At 48.1% G+C, this 27589-nt stretch overlaps 1 protein-coding gene across 4 annotated transcripts; it reads right to left on the minus strand.

Moving 5' to 3' along the window:
• Positions 1-10985: 10985 nt before the first annotated feature.
• Positions 10986-21838, minus strand: NFE2L1 (nuclear factor, erythroid 2-like 1). 4 transcript variants are annotated; one of them, XM_006832509.1, is made up of 5 exons: positions 21716-21838; positions 19121-20127; positions 14226-14441; positions 13299-13457; positions 10986-12695 (listed from the first exon to the last, which is right to left on the minus strand). In XM_006832509.1, the coding sequence occupies exons 2-5, from the start codon at positions 19628-19630 to the stop codon at positions 11346-11348; spliced, it is 2235 nt and encodes a 744-aa protein (XP_006832572.1). In that variant the 5' UTR covers positions 19631-20127; positions 21716-21838; the 3' UTR covers positions 10986-11345. The 4 variants fall into 4 exon arrangements, with proteins under 4 accessions (XP_006832572.1, XP_006832574.1, XP_006832573.1 ...); XM_006832508.1 differs by lacking the exon at positions 21716-21838 and adding an exon at positions 13672-13761 and having other exon boundaries at positions 11346-12695; positions 19121-19850; XM_006832511.1 differs by lacking the exons at positions 19121-20127; positions 21716-21838 and adding an exon at positions 15959-16045 and having other exon boundaries at positions 11153-12695.
• Positions 21839-27589: the final 5751 nt, after the last annotated feature.

A 27589-nucleotide genomic window follows, 5' to 3' on the forward strand; every position in this document is an offset into this window, starting at 1 on the left:
TCAGAGGTGCTAATTCTTGAAATTAACAAAAAGACCCTTTCTTTGCCAGTAAGTCAGAAATAACAGCGTGTCCATCCAAGCCTCTGGGTGAGCTATTTGGGGGAGGCAAAGGAGAGGACTGGAGATGAGAAAGTGGGAAAGATAAGAGCCCATGCTCTTGGGGTGGAAATCTCTTGGAGTCTCTCTATGATATGAACTTTGAACTCTTAAGCCATTAGTGGCAGGGTTCAATCACTAATAGCACAAGTTTCATTGAACTAATAATTCGAAGGTTGAAAGATTTTTAAAGCCCTAGTCTCAGGAGAAAAGTAAACTTTCACACTGGGGCAGTGGTATGCTTAGAAAAACAAAACAACCATTTTTTTTAATCCTAAGAATGAACTGATACCCAAAATGCTTTGTCTTGAATCATGAGATCCATCAGTTCTTGACATCATCTGAACTACATCTAGAGCTGCATTGTCAAATCTTTTTAGGCATGTGTTAGGTTTCTGTGAAAACATTGTTTAAATGTAAACTTCATACTACCCTGTCAGTTTTGTCTTAATAAAACTATAGATTTATAATCCCTGATTTCTGTCTTGATTAAGTCTTGGTAGAAGTTCTCCTTCCCTGCCTTTCATTCAGCCTGTATTGGAAATGGTTTTCATTGTTATTTCTTAGACACTTGCTGTAAGGTGCCATCCAGTCAGTTCCAACTCAGAGCGACCCTGTATCGGGTTTCTGAGGCTGTCAATTTTTACAGAAGCAGAAAGCCTCATCTTTCTCCTGCAGAGTAGCTGGTGGGCTCAAATCGCTGACCTTGTGGTCTACAGTCCAGTGCTTATCCTAGACACATAGGTTTAAAAATCTGGTTGCTGGTGATACTGTTACATTAGTTTTAGTAAATATTTATTAAGCATTTGTAACTGCTTGAGAGGTTGTAAAGAACATTCTGCCTTTGTTTTGTTCAGCGTGTATTTATTGATAGTCTGAACTCCTTTTGACCTGATAGCACTCCAGACTTACATCATGCCTAGGACATGAATTTTTTAGTTGCATTTAGGTCGTAGTTCTGGTATTCATAGATTTGACCTTGGCTAAAATCTTCTGAGCTATGTTTGCCATATCTAAGAATATTAGAGCTGAGAACTACATGAGACAAATATGTGAGTGTCTGATGTAAGTCTAGCCTGTGGATAAATGCCATTGAATCAGTTCCGACTCCTAGCAGCCCTGTATGGAGTTTCCAAGGAGTGGATGGTGGGTTTCAACTGCCACCCTTTGCTGTTCGCAGTCCTGTGCTTATCCTACAGCATCACACAAGGCTGTTATTAAGAATATTCTAGTCTATGGAAATTCAAAATGAAATGACCTATCTTTGGAAGGGATTCAGGGAATATAATAATTGGCCCTTGTGGAAATTTCAGGAATTGGCCCTATGTTTGAGCACTGAATTAAAATGTCCTGTTTTCTTTATATCATCGTCTGCCTATTCTAGAACTAAGTGGAATTAGAATTCTGTCATTAATAAAAAAGGGAAAATGGTATTTCCACTGAGATCAAATCAATATAATAATTGAACTCTACTCCTGGCGTGGCGCTGTGGGCTAATGCACTGGACTGCAAGGTCTGCTTGAACCACAAGGTTGGTGGTTCAAGCTCACCAACCACTCCTCGGAAACCCTATACAGGTCGCTATGAGTCGGAACTGATTGGATGGCACGTAACAACAACACTCACAGATACAGGAGTGCTAGTGTGGGATCAGCATTGGACTGGTAAGCAAGGTCCATGGTTCAAACCCACCAGCTGCTCCTCGGAAACCTTATATAGGGTGACTGTGAGTCCGAACTGACAGCACTTCACAATAGCAAGCACAACTCACAAATACAAAGCATTTGTTTCAAATAAACTGATGTACAAATAGTTTCCAAGGAGAAGTGCTAGGGAGGGTAAAGTGGAGATGGGGAGATGATTGAAGGCTGAAGTCAGGAAGAGATCATTTTGTGAAGAGATCCCAGTGTGTTATTAGCCAGCAGCACAGCAGTTGGTAGAGATGTAAGGGTTGGGTGAGGTGGGTCTAACTGGAAATAGGCATCAGGCCATAGTGGACTGCTGGTTGGCATTAGCCTTGACCTTTGGAATCTACTTTTTGTTTAAGGCATTCCTGCCCTGTCTTAGAAACCATATAAATCTTCCCCAGGAAAGATGCTGAAATTGATAATGCACACCTGAAAGTTGAGGAGAAGGTAGACAGTCAAGAGACAATTTTGTTATCTTTAAAAATCAAATTACCACAGTTCTAGATCCAGGGGTTGGAGTCCTGGTGTGGCGCTGTGGGTTAATGCGCCAGACTGCAAAGCCGTTTGAACTGCAGAGCTGGTCAAAAAGTGCTGCTACAAAGCCATAAAAATCTTTATTAAACAAAAATATCAAAAATGGAAACTCATGTTTCTCAACATAAACTCCATCTAGGTCTATAAACTTTTTTTTAAACAAAAGCATAGAAAACTTCATTGTACAAAATATCCTCCATTTAGATCTATACTTGTTTTTTTTAACTTTATTGTTTACATTCAACAAATCTTGTATTTCTTTTTAGAAGTCTACACTCTGAAGGCTGTATTTCCATCTCTAACCCTTCCCCAAGAATTCTGTGTTCTTCAATTTACGTATCAAAACAGCATCCTAGAGGGGGACTCAACTAATGTCCCTTTTAAATGTTGTGTTTTGTAAACAAAAGTCTCAAGTGCAAGATCAAGGTTGTAGGGTGAATGGGGTATGGTTTCCCAGTGAAATCTTAGGACAGCCTTTTGTTGTTGTTAAGTTCTGACCCATAGCGACCCTGTAATAGGGTTTCCAAGGAATGCCTGGTGAACTTGAACCACCGAACTGACTTTGCAGTCCAGCGCATTAACCCACAACGTCATACCGGGACTCCAGGACAGTCCGTGCTACCCACAAAGATGAGCAAGTGCATTGTCGTGATAGAAAACTTTCTTGGCAGTTTTCAATTTTCCTAAAACTTCAAATAGACACCCTATCAAAATTATGGACTCCCAAAAAACGGATGACTTCTGAGCTGACCTCTCTATCTTGAATTTAATTGACCCTACAGATCCCCTTGAAGGCCAGTTTTGACTGGACCTTGCTTTCTGAATTGTATTGATAAATCTGACTCATCCTCTGCTACGAGTTATTACATAAAATCATCTTTATATAGCTTCAATTTTTCTTAAAAGACTGATGGAAAGATCACCCATCAAGATGAAAGATTGCTGAGGTCAGGATATTTACTTAAAATTGAAAATACTGCACCATGTGAGATCCCAACTTCAGAAGCTATCACATTACAGTCTTCCACCAGTTTCTGGAATCCAGTCAAGTTTCTTCATTCATCAAGGTTGACAGTTTTTCCTCTCTTGAATCATCTTGTCTGCAGCCATCTACTGGTCACAAACATATTTAAACATGTTTTGTATGAAATCAACCTGTACAATGTATGAACTGGAACCTTAGTAGCAATGCTTTTTGACTTAGCTTCAGCTCCAGATCCTGAACTATGGAGCTTAGTTCTGTTTGAAATCAAATTGATCTGATCAAGTTATCTGATGTGTGCAAGTTAACCTTATAAAGATGTTCTCATTTACAACTTAGAGCTAAGAGGTGTGAACCAAGTCCAGACTTGGTGGTATTCTCCCCTCTAGAGTTCAATGGAAATAAAGTAGCACAACCGGCCAGTCTTCAGTAAGTCTTTGCTTCCCCTTGCCTTGTAGATGGAGGAGGCAATTATCAGCAAGAGGTCTCCTGTTGTCTTGGTATGTGCTTAATGGAGTTTGATAGGAACTGAAGAACTCGAGGCAACTTTTATCAGTCTCTGGATCTGCACCTTACTTTGATTTGACTATGTCCAGCATTAAGGTTTTCTTCAAAGGTTACTGCTTTCCTAGCAATGTGCTAAATTTAATGTTACTCAACTTTCTTATATGAGTAACTTTCCATCTTTGTTGACCTTGTGAGCTTCCCCTGAATAGATGGTAGATGTGTTGAAAACTAGTGAAGTCTGAAATACACTGTTGTGCTGGGATGAAAAGCTTAGAGGATTGGGGCACCATGGGGGGTGAGGGGGAGACATGACCAGAGTGTGGTCCGTTTCTAAGGGGTTTTTTTGCTTAGGCTAGTGAGGTGGAAGGTGGAAATGAGGCAGGGCAGAAACACAGTAGTGTGCTGAGAATCAGTTTTTTATCATTTTTGTTATGAAGCTTGTGTTAAAATATTCAGCAGCAGAATTGAGCCTGCATTACAGTTTGGTTGGGTGGTTTGTATGGTGGTTTGTGATGATAGTAGCAAGGCACTGTTTGTCAAAAATTTTACTTGTGATATTAAAGTCAACTAGCATTTCAAAATCCATTTTTGGATTTTGAAATGCTAGTTGACTTTAATATCACAAGTAAAATTTTGCTAAAGATAATTTAAAAATTGTTGCAGCAGTACATCAATAGGGAACTGCCAGAAATTCAAGCTGGATTCAGAAGAGGACTGGAAGCAGGGGATATGATTGCTGATATCAGATGGATCTTAGCTGAAAGAGAATGCCAGAAAGATGGTTACCTGTGTTTAATTGACTTAGGCAAATGCATTTGACTGTGTGAATCATAAAAAACTATGGATAACATTGAGAAGAATGAGAATTCCATTAACACTTAGTTTTAATCATGCGGAACTTGTACATAGACCAAGAACAGTGGTTTCGACAGAACAAGGGGAAACTGAGGTTTTAAATCAAAGCTGAGTGTGAGTGTTGTATTCTTTCACCCATCTGTATGCTGAGCAAATATTCGTAGAAGCTAGAGTGTATGAGGAACACAGCATCGGGATTGGAGTAAGACTTTAACCTGCAATATGCAATGACACACCTTTGCTTGCTAAAAGCAACAAGATTTGAAGCAATTACTGATAAAGATCAAAGACTATAAAGTGTTCAGTATGGATTACATTTAACATAAAACAAAAATCCTTACAACTGAACCAATAAGCAGTATCATGATAAATGGAAAAAATAAAGTTATCAAGGATTTCATTTTACTTGGCTCCATAATCAACACCCACAGAAACAGCAGTCAAGTCAAATTATGTATTGTCATTGCATTGGGCAAACCTGCTGCAAAAGAACTGTATAAAGATAATCACTTTAAGAACTAAGGTGTGCTTGACCTAAGCCATGATAACTGCCACATCTTTCTCCCACAGAGAAGCTAGTGGGTTTGAACCACCAGCTTTTCAGTTAGCAGCAAGTACTACAACCACTGTTACTACCAGGGTTCCTTTAATCACCTCATATGCTCATAAGTGAATAAGAAAGACTGAAAATTGATGCATTTGCATTATGGTGTTGGCGAAGAATGTTGACTATACCATGGACTGCCAGAGGAACAGCCAGAAGTATAGCCAGAATGCTCCTTAAAAGCCAGGATGGCAAGACTTCATCTTAAGTACTTTGGGCATGTATTAGGCGGGACTAATCCCTGGAGAAAGACATCATACTTAATAAAGTAGAAGGTCAGTGAAAAAGTGGAAGACCCTCTACAAGTTGAATTGACAGTGGCTGCAATAATGGGCTCAGACAGCAACAATTGTGAGAGTGGTGTGGTTGTGTGCTGTGGAGTTGGTTCCAACTCATAGTGAGCCTATATTGGGTTTCCAAGGCTGTAAATCTTTATAGGAAGGAGAAAGCCTCATCTTTATCCCATGGAGTGGCTGCTCATTTTGAACTGCTGACCTTGAGCTTAGCAGCCTGCCTCTGTGCTACCAGAGGAGTCAGTTATGTTTCGTTCTGTTGTGCACAGGGCCGCTGTACGTCTGAACCAATTTGACAGCACCTAACAAAACAGTTGGGAGTCCTGGTGTGGCACTGTGGGTTAATGCACTGGGCTGCAAAGTTGTTTGAAATGCAACACTGGTGGTTCAAGCTCACCAGCTGCTCCTTGGAAACCCTATTCAGGGCCACGACTTGACGGCACGACACTAACAACAACAGCAACTAAACAGTTGGCTTTGACTAAGTGTTCCATGTTTGACTTTGCATAGAGATCATGCTGGGCAACTTTGGGGACTGGCTTCGGGACCCTAGGCTGTTGTTTCAATTGCTGCTTCAGCCTTTAGCCAAAGAGTTGGTTTCGATCATAGCGACCCTACATAGGATTTCCAAGGAGCAGCTGGTGAACATGCGCCACTGACTTTGCGGTTCAAATCGACTTTGCAGTCCAGTACGTTAACTCAGCACCACAAATGATGAATTAGCCTGGTCTAACTCATTGGTCTTTTCTATCCCTGCCAAGTAAACTAGATTTTTTTCCCTTCATTGATACAGCATCAGAATCAAGTTGAAATTTTACGGTACAGCTTATCTCTATTCTCCAGGTGAAATTAGGTTGAAAAGAAATTAGCTTTAAGAACTTCTTTGGTGTTTTTGTGTACCTACACAGTGCATCTAAGTTACGGTGTTAGAGGAAAATATTAAAACTACCATGGATGCTCTCTGAAAGCCAGGGTGGCCTAACTTCGTCTCGCATACTTTGGATATATTGTCAGGAAGGACCAATCCCTGGAGAAGGATATTATGCTTGGTAAAATGGAGGATTGGAGGAGAAGAGGAAGACCCCCAATGAGATAGATTAGCACAGTGGCAGCAGCAATGGGCATAAATGTAGCAATGATTGTGAGGTTGGTGCAGGACCGGGCAGTTTCATTCTGTTGTGCATAGGGTCACTATGAGTGGCACCAACTCGATGGCACCTAAAAACAACTCAAAAATGAAAGGAGCCCTGGTAGCATAGTGGGTTATGAGTTGGGCTGCTAACTTGAAAGGTCAGCAGCTCAAAACCGACAGCCACTCTGCAGGAAATAAATGAGGCTTTTTGCTCCCATAAAGATTGATAGCTTCAGAAACCCTGTATGGAGTCCTTGAGTCAGAACTGACTCCATAGCACTCAACCACCATCACTACTCAAAAAGAGAACGCGGGCTTCTATCTAGCTGGTTATGAAAACGTCTTTAGCAAGGTTCCATGCTCTCACTATTCCAGGAACACATATGCACTAGATTCTGTTTCTCATCTAATCCAGGCAGACATGAACTTTCATAGTCCTGGAGAGAGAGAGGACGAACTGAAACCTGGTGTTGCAGCTGTACCTCTCTGGCCCTGTGAGTTCATTCTCTACTAGAATGAACTAGAGGCAGGGACACTGACCTGTGTGAGAAGAAAGTAAGGTAGTGTCTTTGGTACAATGATAAGTGAACGGTTTATGATAGGAAAACAAGACTCATGATAATAAAACATGGATTCTGCTAGAGAATGTCTTGGCTGGGGAGATTCAGCTATCAGTTTAGTTAGTACCTGCGTCTGTATCACTATGGAAACAGATGTCCTGCTGCCCACCTGTCCACCAAGTAGTGCCCTAAAACTACATGTTTACTCTGAGGTGCTATAGTTAGTTATTGCTTTTGGTTACTGCCTTCTGGTGGAGGTAAGATACTTGAGGTGGTTGGGATGTTTTCTCTGCAGCAAGATCTGGTTGGGGTAGGGGTTGTGAAAGCAGAGTCTGAGTAAAGTGGGCTCTATGGAAAGAACCCCGTTCACCTGGAGGTCTTTGCACTGTTTGATTGGTTACTGCTTAGCTTCTCTAAGAGGCAGAAAGTCAGTCAGTCATGAAGGCCAGGTGGTAGAGAGTGAAGCCCATTTCTGAATCACTAGACCGTTCTGTTTTCATGATAGCCCCAGCTTCATGCTGAGACCCTTCGCAGAACTGATGAGGCTCAAACAATGGGGCTAGTTCCATCTCCTTATAGGAGTCAAATGTGTAAAATCAGTTTGAATGAAGCTTAACCAAACTTACTACCCTGGAGGCAATTCTGAAAACTGCCTGGTAGGGTTTCCGTAATCTTTATAGAAGCAGACTGCCACAACTTCCTCCTTCAGAGTGGCTAGTGGGGTTCAAATGGCCAAACTTGTTTGCAGCCAAGCACTTAAGCCACAGTGCCACCAGGTACAGCTCTTTTAATAAGTCTAAAAAACCCATTGCCAATCGAGTTGATTCAGACTCATACTGCCCTACAGAACTGAGTATAACTGCTCCTTTTGATTTCTGAGGCTGTAAATCTTTATGGAGGCTAGGATTGCTAAAGTCAAGGCAAAGTCCCACCCACACAGCTCACCCTGAAGCGAGTGGTCCTTAGTTAAGTCTAAGCCTCTTCAGTGCCCTGCCTCACCCCAGTGAACTAATTTTGTTTCCTTGTCTTAGGTGGGTAAGTTAGTGGTAGCTTTTCACAGGCTTCAAGTTCTTATTTCTTCCTGCCAGAAAGTGCTTGGAGGTTGGAACACCCAACTCCACCTGCCAGCAACAAAAAGAGGTCAGCCCCACACAGTGCTGACCAACTTGGCCCAGAGCCCCCGCTAATTAGCATGATCCTAGATGCAACTGTCCATCTCTGCAAGGCAACAAAACACTTCCTAAGAGCAGAGGGAACACTACAAGTAAAGAGGTTTTCTCATGAAAAGTCATTACAAGTAGAACCTAATTTTGAAATAAAAGCCTTGGTATGGTGCTATAGGATAAACACTGGACTGCTAAATGAAAGGTCAGCTGTTCAACCCATCAGCCACTTTCAGAAACCCTACTGGGTTATTCTGGGTCAGAACCAACTCAAAAGAACAAAATTATATATTAAAATGTATCCACACATTTTTGGGATACAAACATTAAGTAACTGAGTTTTTCCTGTCAACCTTCTGTATACATTTGTTCACAATTTTTTAGGAAATTAGCATGGGCTCAAGATTTTGTTTTTATGTGGGCTTGGTTTTTGCTTTTAAGAATTTGTGTCATCTGGCATAAAGGCATACTGATGTCAATTCCTAATTAGGAAAAGAATTCTTGTCTGACACGACTAACCATTCCCAACTAGAGACAGCGGGTGGGATGGGGTTGGGAACTTATAAATTCAAACAAATAGAAATGTTATTCTTAGAATTTTATTCCATCCCATAGGACAATTCTAGTAGCATTAAGGGACTGGGCTGAGCCAGGTTACACAGTGGTGCTCTGGAGTTCAAGATCACAAGTTCCACTACAGGGACCAAAACTCCTTCTCACAGAGGACTGCCTGCTGATGAAGGATCCCCAGACACTGGTGTCTACCTTCAAGTAGGTACATAGCAGTCCCAGCAGCCACCCAGAGGTACCTTAAAGCATCCCAATTCTCACAGGCTTGCTGTCAAGAGCAGTTTTCATTATCCCCATTGGCTGTAACTACACTCTAACCGTCTGTACACATTTAGCTGGTGGGACCACCCGAGAAGTAACAGCCCGGTTAGGTTTATCAACAGTTTGTAGCAGGTGGACAGGTAAGGAGCTGGGCCAGGTGATGGAGCACCGCACTTAGCTCTGGAGGGAGGTGGAAGAATTCTGAGCCCTTCCTGAGACAGTACCAGCTGGCATACCCTGTAAAGAGGTACAAAACACCTGCATGGAAGAGTCAATACAATATGGAAAACTTTGGTCTTTTTTTTTTTTAAGAGGCCCTATTATCAACTTCCCTGCTCTCTACCCATCTTCCCAGGTGAGCTCTGCCTTTGCCACACAATGGGGCCTGTTTCCTTACCATCCATTTAAACTCAAAAGCAGGGAAAAATTGCACTTGAGAATGAATCATCTGTTTTTATTTTGTCATGTGCTCACAGCATCTCCTCTCCTCTCCCTGGAAGGTCACAGAGATAAATTAAAAATAAAATCTACAAGGAAAATAATTTATAAAAGCACTTTCCAGGCTCCGGCCTTCTATCCCCACTGATCAGTTAGACACCCTGAGCTGAGGAGAGGTGTCTCAGGGCTCCCCTCAAAAACTTGCTCCAGCTAGAGTCTGGGGCAGAGTATTCCAGAGCTGGGCAGGGACGGCAGCAGTGGCAATAGGTAAGACACAGGTCCTGGACCCGCTTCTCTGCCCCCAGGGGTCTCCAGGAGCCCTGGTGGTGAGAGGTGGGGCTGGGAAGAGCCTGGGGAAAAGTTGCTCTCAGCCCCCATGTCATGCACCTTCTCATTCTCCTAGAAAGAAACCCAAAAAAGAAAGCAGACAGAGACCTCAGGACAGAGGAGAAAAATCCCAAGTGTTCACACAGTTACACGGAGTCTTTATGGCAAATAGAACATTTAGCAGCTTTGAATATTGGGGCATCTCCTTTTTACTCAACACAAGCATTCTAGACCCTATAAGTGAAACAGGGCTCACGCCCGAAAAAATCAAAGCGCAAGAAATCTTAAGAGGACTAGTTTTGTTGTGGCTGGGTTGTGTAGGGTGTTTTTTTTTTTAATGACAAGCCCAGTTGGTAAGGGAGGCCTAAGGGAAGGGTCACACCCCAGTGTTGTGCTGAATACTGCCTGGAGATCTATACACTGGCTTCTCCCTTCTCATCCTCCTCAACCTCAGAGGCAGGCCCAGCTACCTATTAGCTATAGGCAGTTGGGGGCAGGGGGGATAGGGAGGGTGAGGAAGAGTACAGCATTCACATGCAGGCTCTGGTGGAGACCCTGGGTGCCTCCCTCAGCCATGGCTGAAGCAGAGGGACAGGGAAGTGGACGAGCAGTTGAGTGACATGCTTGGTGTTGGGGCTGCTGCAATGAGGCATTGTGACCCTCTCCTGCTCACTCTGCCCTTTGACCCTAAACTTTAAAGCCAGTGTTGGGTCCCCATGGCTCCCAGCCTACTGAAGATGAACAGGGACATTCAGGAGCTCCCCTTCAGGGATATCAAAGTGAGGGAGCAGAAAGAGTTAACAAAGCCCCTCTCCCAGCCTGCTCTTACCCCTCCCCAGGGTGAAATGGGGTTCACTCACACCAATAACCTAGTCCCACCAGAGTCACTAAAACCTGCTGCCTAGGATCCTGGCCAAAGCCCAATTGAACCTTCCCTTGGTTTTCTTCCCGCTTTGATTTTTTCAGGTTGGTTTTCTTCCTCCCCGGAACAAGACTTTCCACTACTTCCCCTCCTTTCCCAAACCCCTTCTTCCCCATGAGCTTTTATTCAGCACAGCTCCTTTACCTGGATCCAGCAATGGCAGCACCACCCCTTCCCTTGAAGGAAATGGGTAGAGGTGAGGACCCTGTCCACCAATTCCACCCCACCCTTGTGGGGGAAACTGAGCCAGACAGCGCCTGCACCCACCTCTCCTATACACTGACCCGCAGTCATCCCATCTGAGAAGATATAGTGAATAAGAAGGCAGTAAAGTCCTCGCTATAGGTCCAGGTTCAGGCCCAGCCCTTCTCCAGTTTCGGTCTTGGTGAGCGTCAACCCCTTCTGCCCCAGGCTCACTTCCTCCTGTCCTTTGGCTTCCTCTCTTGCCGCCGAGCCTGCTGGTCAGCCAGCGTGCGGGGAATGAGGAGGACACTGCCATCCCCAGCATATTGGAGCGCATACTGACTGGGTGAGTAGGGTCGCCCATGCTCGTCACGCAGCCGCCCAAACACCTCCTGGTACAGACTCTGGACTTTCTGCTTCATCTGCCGCAGAGACCGAAGGAACTCCACCTTCTCCCGCAGCAGCCGGGTTTTGTCCCGCTGCAGGTCCTCCACGTCTCGCTCCAGGTTTAGGATGGTGTCCAGCTTACGCTTGCGGCAGTTCTGCGCTGCCATCTTGTTCTTTCCCCGGCGCCGGATGTCACGGATAAGGCTCAGCTGAGCTTCACTCAGCTGGTACTTGGACAGCAACTCATTGAACTCCTCCACAGGCAGGTTGATGATTTTGTCATTGGTGAACGGGATCTTCATGGCTCGGGCTCGATGCTCATCCCGGCTCATCTGCTTGTCTAAGAAGTCGGCCTGCTTCTCCTTGCTGCCTTTCTTGAGGGTGCTGGGAGGCGGCAGGTTAGCAGAGTCAAGGGCACTGGGCGCCATATTGTATGTGTGGTTGTGGCCCACATGCTCCAAGTAGGGCAGGCAGGAGAGCTGAGACGGATCCTGATAGCTCATTCGGCAGAACTTAGAATACTCAGGCTGGTAACCCACAGCGCCCTCCGCCTCTTCCAGATCCAGGGTCTCAGAGTCTGAGCTGTAGCCAACGGCACCTTCCTCAGAAAAGGAGGAAGAAGCTGAGGAGGAAGATGAGGAGGAGGAAGATGAAGAGGAGGAGGAGGAGGAGGAAGAGCTACCTTCAGAGCTGCTCAGGGAGGAAGGGCTATGGCTCGAGTCCAAGGAGAGGCCTGAGTCCGAGTCAAACTCCTCCTCAAGTTGGGAGGCCTGCACAGGGTTAAAGCCTTCTTCAATGGCCAGGTCCATGAGGCTGATCTCATCCAGCATGGCTTCATCCAGTAGGCCCCCCAGGGGGTCAGGCAGCTCTGGGCCTGCTGTGTCATTGGAGGTGCCATTGAGTTGTGGCGGAAAGAAGAGCCCCGACAGGTTGGTGGAGCCAAAGGTTGAGTTGAGGCTGGTGGAATTGCTGGGGGTTAGGGGGAGCAGTGTGGAGCTGCTGGCCACAGGCAGGCTCTCTACCTCAGGGCTGAAGAGGGAGAAGTCCTGGCTACAGCCCCCCAGGGATGCCTGATGCAGGCTGACATTCTGATTGATGGGAGTGTTGGGGGCAAGGCTGTAGTTGGTGCTCAGTGGGTCTCCAGGAGGGCTGTTGTACAGGATTTCACTGGTCGATGTGTTCACTTCCATGGCCTGGGAGAGGAAAAGAGGTATCATGGTTCTGGAGCCTGACGAGTAGACCCCTCTTCTCCAGGTGTGTGTGGGAGGGAGGGTTCATACTTTGCAGGCTCCCTGGTGTTAGAAACCCACAGGGTCAACTCCTAGCCCAGCTTGGTCTACCAGGTCTGACAGAGATGAGCTCCTTCCTGTGGATTCCACCCCAAATGCAGGACAGGACTGGGTCCTGGTCATGTCTGGTCAGACTTGGCCCATCTTAAAAGGCGAGTAAGGTAACACATAACCTTAACTACCCCTCTACTGCAAAATCATCACCGTGAAAAACACCCACAGCAGCACTGGTCAATTAGAGGACTGTAATGTAAGGGCCAAGTGAGCCGAAGATGACTAACAAGCAGTTTAAGTAAGGTAGCATTAGAATTAACACTCAGCCAAGTGGCGAAGCCTGAAGGCAAGGAGGAAGGTACACCTAGGAGCAGGCCCAGCATCAGACTGCTAGTCTATCCCCTGACCCCTGCAGCCCCCAGAAGACACCTGGCTCAGAAACGTGCTACTCCTCCTTTCTCAGAGGAAGGAAAACACATCTGAGGGGTTTGTGCCTTGTTCCTACAGCCCTACCTGCATTTCCATGATGGACATGAGATCTTGCCACTGTTGTTCCAAGTCAAATGGCGACTCTGTCCCAGTCAGGAGAGGAGACAGAAGGTTGTTCTGAAGAGCTGGAGGCTCACTCTCAGTAGGCACTACTTCCGTTATGCTGGAAATGTCTGCTGGAAACTGGGATCAAAACAGAGGCTTTAACGGGAGGAGGAGGAATCACTTTCTGCTTTCCTCCCAGAGGCTACCACCTGGTTTTCTGTCTTCCTTTCTGATTCACCCCCAGCAGCCAGGACAAGACCAGCAGTGAGAGTAGACACCTCAACCAGCCATGGAGGAACACACCAGGTGTAGGAAGCCCGGCTTAGTAGGCTCTCCCTGGAGTCCTGCTCACCTCAGTATTCTCCCCAAAGGGACAGGTGGCCTCCAGCAGCCTAAGGCACTCTTCCAGGGACAGGGCTGTCTGGTCCTCCCCACCAGGCACCTGTGGCAACAGCAACCGTAAGTCTGACTGACCTGAGCCTCGGCTGCCTGCAGGCTGAGGCCTCCTCTTGGCCTTTCCAAGTGAACACTGTGGGAAACTTGTAAGAGGAGCTAGCTGGTCCCTCCCATTCCTAGGACAATGACTGATCCTGAGTCTCAAACTTCCGAGGACAAGAGAAGGGAGGTGGAAGAATCCTAAAGCAGGCAGGAAGATGCCAGAGGCTTTGCCCGCTCTGTGCTGTTGCCAGGCCCTGACCCCTCTGTATCTGCTGCTCATCCACATCCCCTCCCCAGCCCAGCCCCCATGACTTGTAGACCCCATCACAGAATACACATTCTGGTCTGTCCCACTGCCATAGGCTGCCTTCCTGAAGGCGCCGTTTCTGGAAGAGTTCTACCCCAATTTATATGTTTGCAGGGTTAAAGAGAAGTGGAGGACTGGTAAGCAGAAGTGGGTGGTGGTACCTGTGCAGGGAAGCTCTCCCCGGTTTCTCCATCCACTAGCAGGTTCCGTGCCAGAGCCTCTGTGCCCTCTCCAGGCCAGGTGTCCCCCTGCTCTCCTTCATCTCGCAGCTCCTTGTCCACATCCTGCTCCTTCTGGCGATGACTATAGTCAAATATCTCACGCCCAGCCCCCAGATCAATGTCCTGTCGCCAAAGGATGTCAATCAGATCTATGTCCTGAAAGACAGACCACCAAGACTTTATTCTCAGGCCCCAGGGACCCCTCCCTGTCCTGTTCCTCAGAGGTCCCTCCCTCCTGTCACTCCAATTAGTCCTGGGCGGAGCCTCTCCCAACCCTGCAACTGCCCCTCTGCAACATCGAGGTTTCCTGCATGCATTTCCAGACACCACTCCCACTCCCCCAAAAAAGCCACAAGCAAAACCCACTAGCATGACCATCACCATATAGGTCTGTGGGCTTAGGATCTGGACCAGAGGCACACTCAGGCCAGAAGGCAGGGTCGCGTCACCCCTACACAAGAAAAGGGCGGCAAGAGACACTTTTCATTTTAGGAATGAGAACCCCTCAAACTCGGTTTGTAAGGAGCTGGCCAGGGCAACGGGTGAATTGTCATGCAGAGTTGCTTCTTAGTGGCCAGGCTTGCATCAGCCTATGGTGCCATTTCATTTGCATAAAGGGGTGGGGTGGGCTGGAAAGGAAAATCCCTGCATTTCCAACCACCTGATGCAACCAATGACTGTGCGGGGCTATCTCCAGCCCTCCCTCCAGCCATTCCCCTTCCCTGGCAGAGACTGAGCACCCACAACTCTACAGCCCAGGCTCACCTCCAGAGCCATTCCTGCCAGAACTCCCATTCTCAGCTGATCCCAGCAGGCTGCCTCCTCCCAGGAGAACCTCAGGCAAAGTCAGCTGATCCCAGCAGTCACCCCCCCCCCACCCGCCGGGCAGCCCCACTGTGTCCCCTCATCCTTCCTTACCACACCCCAGGCCTTCCTGCCTCCCTGGTAGTCAGCCCACTCAAGGACACAACATGCATCACTCCTCAGCCACCACTGCTGCCCTGGTCACCAAAATGCCTCCCACCAGATCCTACATCAACCCCAAATGCCACCAGTACAAAACCCCAACAAATCAAGTCATTTGGGATTCCTGTACACGTCAAACCCTGTGGCTGAGCCCACCCTACCAAGTCTGAGGACAGAAACTGTTGCCTTTTTTTCAGGGGTTAAAAAGCAGACACTTTCCAGACAGCAGTATCTTAGACCCATCTCTCTAAACCTAATCAGGGAACCCTTTCCCACCAGAACCCTCCTCTCCCTACAGTCTCCCCACATCTACCAACCTGAACAGAAGCCCTGGACCCAGGAGCAGAGGGGGGCTGGGCCACCCGGTGACCAGCCAGCAAAGAGTTAAGGGGCCGGCTCCCTTTGGCATGGCCCCCACCACTGTGAGAGCTTCGGTCCAGGCGGGTCATGGTCTGCGAGATGAGCCCCAGGGAAGCCGGGGCCAGGGAGCTGGGCAGGGGGCTGCAAGGAGCTCTTGGCTTGCGGGGAGCACACCAGGCTGGAAGGGTGGCCCCTTGCTAGCTCCAAGGGGCCCGAGGAGGGTGCCCCGCCCGTGCTGCTGCCTGGGCGGCCCAGCCCAGCCCCCTTCCTCCATCCTTGAGCAGCCCCCTCCCACCTCACAACCCCAGTTCCACTCAGGCACCCGGCAGCCCCCACCCTGAGCTCACCGCAGAGGCTGCAGTGAGTTGGGACTCCCACCCCATGCTCCGGGCTCAAGCTGCATTGAAAAGCAAGCGCCCTCCTGGGCCTAGCCTCCCGCTCCTCCCCCGCTCCCTCTCCCCACGCCCCCCAAACTTGTTACCTAGGCTGCAGCAAGGAGCCAATCCCCTCCCCCTTCCCCCCCGCAGGTCACTGCTGAGGCTGCAGAGAGCCAATCCCCTCCCCCAGGTCAGCAGCTGGGCTGCGAAAAGAGCCAATCCCCTCCCACTGTCGTTACCTAGGCTGCGCCGAGAGCCAATCTCCTCCCCCAAGCCTCCGCTGGAGATGCGCAGGGAGCCAATCCCCTCCCACCGCCTGTTACCTAGCTGCAGCCGGCAGCCAATCTCCGCCCTGGGGCGGCTGGGGCAGCTGCCGCAGGAAGCAGCCCAGCCCGGGGCCGCCTCCGTCTCCTTGAGGAGATGCACCCAGGGGCGGGCGGCCCCACCCTGCCCAGCCAGTCAGCTGGGGTGGTGCAGTGAGCGTCCTGGGGGAAGGGGTGCCACACTCCCTCCTGTCGCAGCCTGCCCCTCCCGTAGCCTCTCCGGGAGCGAAGTTCTTCCGGGAGTGGATGCCGTTTTCCCGGTCCGACCCAGGCCTGAGCTCAGCTCTCAAGCCCTCGGATCACAAGCCACGCTTGGCGGACGTCCAGAACACCCAGACCTAAGATAGGCAGACTAGAGGAAGGGTGAACACCATGTGTCTTCTGCACACGTGTGGGGGACACTTCTCCACCAGGCCCAGCCTCAAGCCAGAGTAGGAGACTTAACCCCATGGCCCTGCTCTAAGGGGAGACAGGTGCACTGAGGGACACTGGCCACCAGTATGTCCCCCACTTCCCCATGCTGTTCTCTGTCTGACCCCAGCCCATGCTTCCACATCACAATCAGACCCCTAGGCGGCCCGAATCTGGCCCCCACAGTTGTTCCAGGAGCCTAAGGTCAGGGCGGAGACAGGATGTTCTTCTCCTTGGGCGCAACTACTCCTAGCCTGGAAAGCTCTGTCAACAGGCCACCCCCTGCTCTGGGCAGAGTGCCAACCTTGAGGGGAATCCTATCCTCAACCAGGGCCCGGGCTATGGCTGCCCATCGAACAGGCTTGGCAGCGGGGGAGTGCTGCCACCCCAGGGATAATACCAGCTCCAGCAGTGCCTGTCACATGCTCTGGACCCGGGTATTTTTATCCCCGAGTTGCTGAGGAAATGTTCTAGACACATAATAACCTTCCCTTCCCCCACACCCAGTGGAGGCCCTGAATGCCGGCACCCCTAACCCCTAGAGGCACAGTGACCACCTGGAGTCAGGGAAAAGCCCAGCATTCACACGGGTCCAGAAACAGAGAGCAGAACTTGCTCGGAAAGCCTGGTCCAAATCCCAACTATAGCTCCAAGGTCCTATGCTGGCCCACCCCAAGAGCACGCCTATAGGACAGGACCTGAGCTGTCATGCAGGTCCCCTGCCCAGGTTCCCAGAAGCAGGCCCTGGTACACCCACCCTTTGGAGAGCCACACAAGAGGCACCCTTCTTCAGAGCATTGTGCCAAGACTGGAGCTCACTTGAAGGGAAGGGAAGACGATAGGCAAGCAGAAGAGGTAAAGCACCACGGAGCACTGTAAGAACCTCAGAGAAGCAGCATTGATGGGTAAGAACTACTTCTGCCACCTGTGCCCCAGATAACTTCAGGTCAATTCCAACTCAGAGCAACCTCACAGGACAGACAAGAACTGCCCCACAAGGTTTCCAAGACTGCCACAGCTTTTTCCCGCATAGAGAGGCGCTGGTGGGTTCCAACCACTGACCTTTCTTTCGGTTAGCAGTTGAGCACTTATGCACTACACCACCAGAGCCCTTCAAAAAATTCTCTCAAAATCAGTGGAGCCTGAGCAAGCTGAGCATCCAACAAGATTCCTCAGCCTTAGAACAACTGCTATTCACAGCTGGGCAAATCTGTTGGGGGGTAGGGGGGCTGCTCTATGCATTTTCAAACATTTCACAGTGTGCCTTGTCTCTTCCCACCACATGCCAGCTTTGAGAACCATAAACGTCTTCAGATAATGTCAAACATCCCCAGGGGGACCCTACTGCCCCCAGTTGAGGAACACTGGTCTAGAGGAGCCATATCTTTAATAGTCTCAACATTCAGAGAACTGGGCTCAGGAACAGCTGGAGTGCAGAGAGGAAGGCAAAACCTTATCTGACCTGGTGGGCAGAGGAATCAAGTTCTCCAGCTCTATGGAGCTTCTTCCACACTCCTTCTCAGCATCCCCACTCCCTCTGGAAAGCCTGGCCCAATGCAGCCTTCATCCCTAGTGGCCAGGAGAGTGGAGTTGGCCTTTAGGTCAAGCTCCTTAAGGCAAGCTGGGTGACAAGCCAGAGCCAGATAAACAGCAGTCTTAGCGTTGTGCTAGTGAGGTAGGAGAGCAGAGGCCATTCACATGGTTAAAGGCAGCTGCATCACTCTGGCCAGAACAGCACAACAGCCACAGGACAGAAGCGAAACTCTTCTACCACTACACAGGACCAGCAGAATGCAGCTTCTCTTCAAGTTCCCAGCCCTCTCCTCCCTGCTACCGGCAGTGGGCCTGCAGCAAATGGGAACCTTGGCCCTCTCTAGGCCAGGAATAACTCTCCAAATCTAACCCCTGGCTCAGGCCCAGGAAAGCAGACTTATCCGGGCCTCACAACAGGCCTGACCACAAAGGAGGCGAACTTCAGGGTATGGGAGTGTGGCGTTTTGAAGTGGGGGAGGGAGTACAAGGCAGGAGTCCACAAGTATTTGTGTCCTAGCAACAGATACACACTGCATCAAAGCCCATCACAACATGATCCCTCCCCCAGTCTCAGCCTCCAGGAGTCATGTTGAAATCCAAGCAGTAAACAAGCTGGCATGTTCTAGGAACCTCCCACTGCCCTGACAGTACATTTAGAGGTAAGTCAATGGTTCAACACAGGGAAATACTCCCAGCCGCCAAACCTCACCTAAACGTCAGATATTGCAGCCCATCCCCATCCAAGGCCAATGCTTGAGACTCCCCTGGAACCTACCTGAGATTAGCGCTATTACCACAATCCATTCAGGACCAGCCCACCGCCCTCTACCCCCGGGTCCCACCCACTCGCCACAGAAACACTAACCTCTTTGGTTAAGTCTCCAGTGACTGGAGGGGCTACCGCCCCCAAATCCTCCAAATCTTCACTGAATCCCTGCTCCGTTTCACTTTCTCGCACCCCGTTGTCTGGGCCTGTCACATCTTGGAGGCCACTGGAACTCTCGAGGGTGAGGCCTGAACTGGGCTGGCTGCCAGAGACAGACCCCTCCGGGTCCCGGTGGACCAGCCAGGCGTTTACCTCAGTGGTCGGCACCTGAAACCTGTCCAGGGCCCTCACCTGACTGAGGAGCCGCCGGGCAGTGAAGTAATTGTCCAGGTCTATGCTCTTAGGGTGGATACCATAGCCATCCAAGGTATTCCTCAGGTTGTGGAACTGGGTCTGAGTGTAGGCAGAACTGGGCCCCAGGATGATCTCCCGGAGCGGGGGGAGCTGTGAGGTCAGGTAAGTATCCACGTCCACCCGCACCCCAATCAAACTCAGCAGAATGGTGAACTGGAGGAGTCCTTCCGTGAAGTATTTCTTCAGAGAAAGCATTGCTGAAGGACCAGAATGTTTATACTTTTGGGTTTCTAAATCTTCCAAGACACCAATCAAGGCCACTGCTCTGGTGCTCCAGCCAACAAGTTCCCTTCCTCAGGGCCAGACCCTGCACCCCACCCGTGCAGAACACAGGGGCTGAGCTCCCTGATGGCCTGGGAGGAAAGCACACCCTGAGCTGCCAAGACCTCTCTCCAGACCTCATTCACTTCTCCCTTCTTGACACCTCACCTCTGAAAGCGCAATTGCTGCTAACTCAGTCCAGGCCCTCTGGCCCCCGTGCCTTAGTCTCCACAATCCACAGTCACTTCCTCACTCCCATTAGCTGTCCTCTCTGTAGATTCCACTGCAGGCTGTTCTCAGGAACAGCTGATGGATTTTTTTTTTCCTTCTCCCTCCTAAGGTTTATTTTCTTTGGCTGGAGCTACAGGCCTTTGTCTTGGGTCAGAGTGTCCCGCCTCCTCCACACTTACCAGGGGGGTTTCCAGAGAAACCTGAAATGGGAATCACAAAAGCAACAGGATAAGCTTGCATGCTTTGCACGCCATGATCGAAATTGGGAAAAGTTTCAGGGTAGAAGGTAGGAAACATACTTTAAGGCCCCTTTTACTGGAGGAAAAATAAATCACTTACTATAACCCCCAAGACAAACAAATAACGAGTAAACAGATCATGTTATAGACTCGTTAAGTGCGGGCGAGTCAGTTCTGACTCATAGCAACCCTGTATTGGGTTTCTAAGGAACAGCTGGTGGGTTTGAACTGCTGACCTTGTGGTTCACAGTCCAGTGCTGATCCAACAGTGCCACACCAGGAGTCTTGTTTATAGACTAAATGATTATAAAAGGAAGATTCTCATTCACCAAGGATCTCAACTACCAGATATGCAATTTCAATATCCTAAAAAGTAGTTTACTTGGGTTAAGAAGACAATGCCCAAAGCATCCAAAATATTTACATGTTGTCTGACTTACTATCTCTACCTCCAACACTCTAAAATATACTGTGAGAAGACAATTTCCCATTTTAAAATAAAACTGGATCCCCTCTCGGGAGAAAAATGCCTACAATCCTTGCCCCTTCCAGTTTAATGGGGGCAAGAGGGCAAGGCGGCAAAATTATTAATGTAATGTGTGAGGGTGTACAAGGACAAGGGGACAACAATCAGGCCACCACTTGACACAAGAGAATAATGCCTTTTGTTGCCCAACTCTGAAATCTGAGTTCCCTCTCCTATCACTCCCACGTTGGGGGAAAAAAGAGGGATGAACAGGCTTTATTTTCATTCACCTTCCAAGCCAACCAGTAGGATCTGGCCAAATTCTCAAGACTTTCAGTTTCTAGTCTCTACATCTGAGCTGCCATTAGTTTCAGAAACCAAAACAGACCCTTCTCGTCTTCACTGTTGTGACCCATCAGCCACCTTCTCTTGTCTGTGTGTGTGTGTGTGTCTCTCTCTCTCATACACACACAAACACGAAGCCACCCACTCCCGCTTGGGCAGAGTAAACACAATTACGACCCAAAATTCCTACTCTCTCCTTCTTACGCAAAATAGTACTGACACCTTCCAAGAGCCAATTAAGTTCGCGAAACGTTTAGACAAAGTCCCTTCAAGATCTAGTAGGGCCAGAGAGCCCTGGTCTGAGTCGGGGCCAGTCCCACCCTGCCCCGGATACCCGAGTCCGGCTGGGACCAAGTCGCCATGCCCACTCTCGGCGTCTGGACTTGTAGCCTTCTGGGGAAGCGGCGAACTAGTGCTTATTTCCCTGGCCTTGACCCACCCTTAAAGCTACCCCACCCCGCCCTCCGTCCCTCAAGCCCCACCCCGCTCCCATGCCCGGGCCTACCACCACGCCTTCCCGTGCCCTCAAGCCTCCCAGGCCAGCCCACCCTGGAGCCGGCCTTCTTCTCGGCCCTGCGGCCCCTCCCCGCCAGGCCCGGGCCCCGACGAGCGACCCCCTCGGCCGCCCGCTCCCGCCTCCAGCCCCTCAGCTCCACCCCGCCGCCCCTCACCCCATAGGCCTCGGCCCTGAGGCGCTGCGCCCCTCCCGTCAGGGGAAGGGATGTGCCCGATACCCGCTGACTGTGCTCGGCGTCCACTGCTGTCGCTACAGTAGGCCCTCAGCCCGAATCCCGGGCTCGCCGCCGCCACCACCGGCCGGCCTAGAGCTCCCCTGCCTCCGCTTCCCTCCCCGCCCCCTCCTCCCACCGCACTCGGAATCCCGCCCTCCGCGGCCACCCAGTAACAGGTTTCTCCAATCAACAAGCCGAGAGCGTAGCGGTTACCGGATGTAGCTTTGATTGACAGAAAAGAGAGCCCAATGGATAATTGCGTCTCCTCCTCCACGTGCCCGATCTCTCAAGACTGACAGGGTTCACGGCCCAATGGATGTCTAGGCCCGCCTCGCAGCGTGGTCTCACCAATGAATGGGACGAACACTTCACTGCTTAGCATTCTGGACCCTTCCGCCGAACGCGAATGCAGGAGGTGTTACTCTCTGGGAAATGAGGGTAGTATACAGTTTAGGCGTTTCCAGTGCATTCTTCGGGTTGGAAATGAGGGCCTAGGGCAGAGAGTGGTAGGTGGCATGGCCTCTGGAGCGCAGAACCCCGCTCTTGAGGGTTCCCACTGTGACTTGCAAAAGTTCAGTGAGACCCCAAGTGGCGCGAAGCATGTGCTCCTAGTGGCAGCGACTCTCGTGCCGCCATCTTGGATATTGGCAGCGGAAGCCCGAACCCAGCTTCCTACTTGTAGTGGCTTGGAGCCGCTTCCCGCGCCGTTCAGTGAAGGTTATGCCAAAAGTCCGAGGCAATCCCAGGCAAGGGTTTCACCTCCGAAGTAACTCCATAATTGGTTTGCCACGACAGTTGGGGTGTGAAAGATGTGTCATAGCGATTTTTGTATTATAGAAACACCCTCTGGAGTCCCCTTTGCAATTTACCGATCCATGGAGCTTGCTGTTAAGTGCCGTAGAGTTGCTTCCAACTCATAGCGACCCTGCATACGACTAACGAGGAATGGCTATTGGGTTTGAACCGCCGACCTTGAGAGTTGCAGTCCAGTTCTGATCGTCCAGCCCCACACCAGGACTCCACAGTTTTAGTCTCTCTTTAGGAACTTCCCTCAGTTTACATTTCGTCTTCTGTTTCTCAGGAAAGTGGAATCCCTCAGGTTCTTACACAGCAGATCGTCTTTGTCTGATCAAGGTTCTCCTGAACAGAGAGAAAATTAAAATGGAGCTTTCTAGAGGGTCAGGGAAAAAAGAGGAAGACCCCCCAACACGATGAACTAGCATAGTGGCTGCAGCAGTGAGCTCAAACTTGACGATTTTGAGGATGGCTCAGGCCCAGGCTATGTCTCCTCCCGTTGTGCATAAGGTCCGCTGTAAATTGTAATCCACTTGATAGCACCTAACAACAACAACGGGACTAAACTCAACTTGGGTTAGCTATGTTCTGGGTGTGAGTGGCAGGTTGCAGAGGCTGTGTGTAACTGGCTCCAAGAAAGAAAGGACTTAGTGGAAAGAATTTAGGATCCATGTGAGGAAACATTCTGAAGAGTAGGAGTGACAGGTTTGACTAGACAAGAGGATGGGAAGGCTAGTAGAATCGCCTTCATCTTCTGTCTGAATTCATTCCATTTTGCTTTTTAGAGGTAAGGAAATAGATTGGGTGACCTTTTAAGGTTTCTTCTTGTTCAAGGACTCTTTCAGAGTTCGGTACTATAACAGGGAGTCTTGGTGTGGCACTGTGGGATAAGCACTGGGCTGCTAACTGTTCAGACCACTAGCCTCTGAAACCCTATACAGGACTGCTATAAGTTGGAACCAACTCCATGGCACTTAGCAATATAACAAGGGAGTCCTAGTGTGGTGCTGTAGGATAAGCACTGGATTGCTAATCGCAAGGTTGATGGTTCAAACCCTCTCCTTAGAAACCCTATACAGGATTACTGTGAGTCAGAACCAATAGTACTTAACTAGAACCCAGCTCATCTAATCATACTTCTAAAACATCTCTGTAGACTGGAGCTTTACATCCACCCTAACATCACCTGGGGAGCTTGTTAAGTTTTTCAAGTTACAAGGCCCTACTTCTGAGAATCTAATTCAGTAACCCTCAGGTGGTGACCCAATAACCTGTCAGCTTATTAAATGGCCTTTAAATGTGGTCCGAAGACTAACGAGCCCATAATCTAGTGGTCCAGTACAGCGAAGGGCAATCCCAACTGATAACTCACTAGATAGGAACATAAAACATGTTACGTATTCCGGAGTTACAAAGCTTAACTTCGGACGTTCACAGATGACAAAGCACTTCCCTTGTACAAGGGAGCCCGGTGGTCTAACCAAAGGAGCTGCTAACCGAAAGGTCATTGGTTCAAACCTACCAGTTGCTCTATGGGAACAAGATATGGTACTCTGCTTCCTTAAAGATTGTCGTTAGGAGCTGGGGAGTCGATTCCGACTCATAGCAACCCTCAACCCTACAACAGAAGAGAACACTGCCAGGTTCCCTGCCATCCTCACAATTGTTCTGTTGGAGCCACTGTGTCAATCCGTCTCGTTGAGGGTCTTCCTCTCCTTCACTGAACCTGCATTTCCCCAAGAGTGCTGCCCTTCTCCAAGAGCAGCTTCTTCCTGACAGCATGCCCAAAGTACAGAGAAACCGTTTGCTGGACCTGTTCTCCTCAGTCTGTTTTTCATTGTTCATAAATCAGAATAGCACCCACTCCTTGAATCCTTACAAAATTATTGAGCTAGGTACCCTTCTCAAAGACTGATTCAGAAAGCACATGTTTTACTGATTTACTCTCTTCTGGTAAATACTAGAACACAAACTCTATGAGGAGTAGCATTTTGTGCATTAATCACTTAAAACCAGGGCTTCAAACAAGTTCTTCACAGTTAGTCATGGCCAAGGAAGCAAATGAACGGATCGGGTTTTGTTTGCTTTTGGGTGTGCTCAAATTTTTTTTTTTTTTTTTTTTTTTACTTAAAAAGTGCACTATCAGAAGACTTGTTGTCCACCATTCCAATCTCTGGGCGCAGAGAGTAGCCTGATGTTCTATAGAGCACAACACAGGATAGAGTAGAATAGAGTGTCTATGCTGTTCCCTGGCAATGTCTTTCAAACATAAATATATTGTTGCTAAGTACCATTTAGTCAGTTCCGGCTCACAGCGACCCTATATAGGGTTTCTGAGGAGCAACTGGTGAGTTCGAACTGACCTTGTGGTCCAGTGCATTGCATTATCCTCTAGCACCACACTAGGACTCCAAAATAAATACAGAGAAAAATAAAGCAATTCTCATGGATCATTCCCAAAATTGAAATACATTTCTTTTATCATCATGTTACTTAAATGTATTTTTAGATATCCAGTCTTTAGGAAAAGAATGTAATTGTTGTTTGTATTCTCTAGTTCTTAAACAGCTACAAAAATCAAATTATAAATAAAAGAAATTATAAATAGAAAAACCTGGAGAAAAAACAAAACATTTAAATTATCCAACATCAATGTAATGTAGTAGTGATGGTGGTTATGTGCCATGGAGTCAGTGCTGACTCATAACAGCCCTGCATAGGATTTCCGAGGCTGTAATGTAGTGGGTCCTGGTGTGGCGCTGTGGGTTAATGTGTCAGACTGCAAAGCTGTTTGAACTGCAAGGTTGGCGGTTCAAGCTCACCAGCTGTTCCTCAGAAACCCTTACAGGGTCACTATGGGTCGGAACTGACTTGACGGCACTTTACAGCAATAACAACAATGTAGTGGGTGTTGCTATTTTATAGAAAGACTAAGTCACCTCTAACAACCTAACTACAGCTAAGACTTACGGCACAGGTTGTGCCTCAGTTTTCTCTTAAAGAAAATGAGGAAGCAAAAATGCTTAACTCATGAGATTGTAAATACATGAGATACTGCCTGCAAAGTGCAAAAAAACAGTACCTGGCAGATAGTAAGCACTCAATAAATGTGAACTGTCGGTTAATCAGTATCATCATCATCATCTTGAATCTGGTGGGGACCCTATATAGTTTACTCCATTCTCCCACACCAGGTTGGCACTGTGGGTTAATGTGCTCAACTACAAAGTTGGTTTGAACCGCAAGGTTGGTGGTTCGAGCTTACCAGCTGCTCCTCAAAAACCCTACACAGGGTAGCTGTCGTTCTGAACTGACTCAGTTCAACAACATTCGCCTACACTTTTCTCTAGTTGACAGACCCGAATGTTTTAAATTTGGATGAACCAGAACGGGAAGTATTACAGATCAAAATTTTCTGTAGCAGCTTTAATCTTCCTCTTTTGCAAACAAGGTCAGTTGACATGTTGCATAGCAGCTGAATTTCTTGCCTTTTGGATTTTGAGCAGAGTCAGAAACAACGATGCCCGCTCAAAGATGGTTCTGAATGTGTGTAGCTCTCCACATTCCTGCCAATAATCCAACCTCATCCATCAGGCTCCTAAAAGGGCTCACGTTATGCCTCTTCTGAGTTTCCCATCCCAGGGCTGTGACCTGTAATTTTTCCTGTTCAGTGATTGTTTCCGATCACACAAATTTTGAAAATTTGAGTCTATTCTGGTTTTGCTTTTCAGCCATGACTGAACTGGTTAGAACCACTTCAAAGACTTACTCAAAACCTAGTACTGTGCCTGGAATTTGTTAGAAAATTAATATAATACTTAATTGAATAATTGAAACTCAGGCATACGCTGTTTAAATCAGGAATTAATATTTGGAGAGGTAATGGTTTTAAAGATATGGCATGTTATCAAAGAAATGAGAGGCCATTCAACCTGTAAATTAGCAAAACAGAATACTGCTATTGAGTAAGAAGGAATCCTGATGTGACGCTGTGGACCACAAGGTCAGTTTGAACGGTTGGCAGTTCAAATTCACCAGCCGCTCCTTGGAAACCCTATTCAGGGTTCCTATGAATCAGAACCAACTTAATGGCACTTAACAAGCAACATTGAGTAAGAAGGGAGGAGAAATTGAGATGTGACCATTAATAATAATTTCTAGAAATTAATCAACCTACAATCAACTCATGGAAGCAACAGTCAAGAAATCAAAGGACATACTGCGTTAGGCAATATGCTACAAAAGTCCTCTTTAAAGTGCTAAAGAGCAAAGATAGTAAGTTTGAGGACTAAAATGCACCTGACCCAAATCATGGTATTTTCATTAGCCTCATATGCAAGTGAAAGCTGGACAATGAATAAGACGATAGAAGAATTAAGAATTACGGTGCTGGAGAAGAATATTAAAAGTACTGTGGACTGCCAGAAGAACAAACATCTGTGTTGGAAGAAGTATAGAATGCTGCTTAGAAGGAAAGATTGTAAGACAGTCTCTCATACTTTGGACATGTTATCAGGAGGGACCAGTCCCTGGAGAAGGACATCATGCTTGGTAAAGTGAAGGGTCAGCCAAAAAGAGGAAGACCTCCAAGAGATGGATTGATACAGTGGTGGTAGCAATGGGTTCGTTCACATGTAAGAGCTGTGAGATTGGCTCAGGACCAGGCAGTGTTTCATTCTGTTGTGCACAGTGTTGCTGTGAATCAGAACCAACTCAAGGGCACCTGACAACATAACAGAAACCAAGGGGTTGAGAAGAAGTAAAAACCATGGATCTGAAAGAGATGAAGCCCAGACTAGAGTTGTGTGCTGTTGAGGCGATTCTAAATGACAGTGACCCAGTAGGACAGAGTTGTTAGGACAGAGTGGGACTACCTTACAGGGTTTCTAGGCTGCAGTCTTCATGAAAGCAGGTCACCAGATCTTTTCTTCCTCAGAGTGGCTGATGGGTCAGACTGCTCGCCTTTCTTGGGTAGCTGCTGAGTGCTTAATCATTGCACCACCAGGGTTCTCTACATAACTACCTACTGCTATCAAGTCAATTCCAACTCATAGTGACCCTGTATAGGATTTGCGAGACTGTAAAT

Source organism: Chrysochloris asiatica, unplaced genomic scaffold (assembly GCF_000296735.1).
Source record: "Chrysochloris asiatica unplaced genomic scaffold, ChrAsi1.0 scaffold00007, whole genome shotgun sequence".
Lineage (NCBI taxonomy): Eukaryota > Metazoa > Chordata > Mammalia > Afrosoricida > Chrysochloridae > Chrysochloris > Chrysochloris asiatica.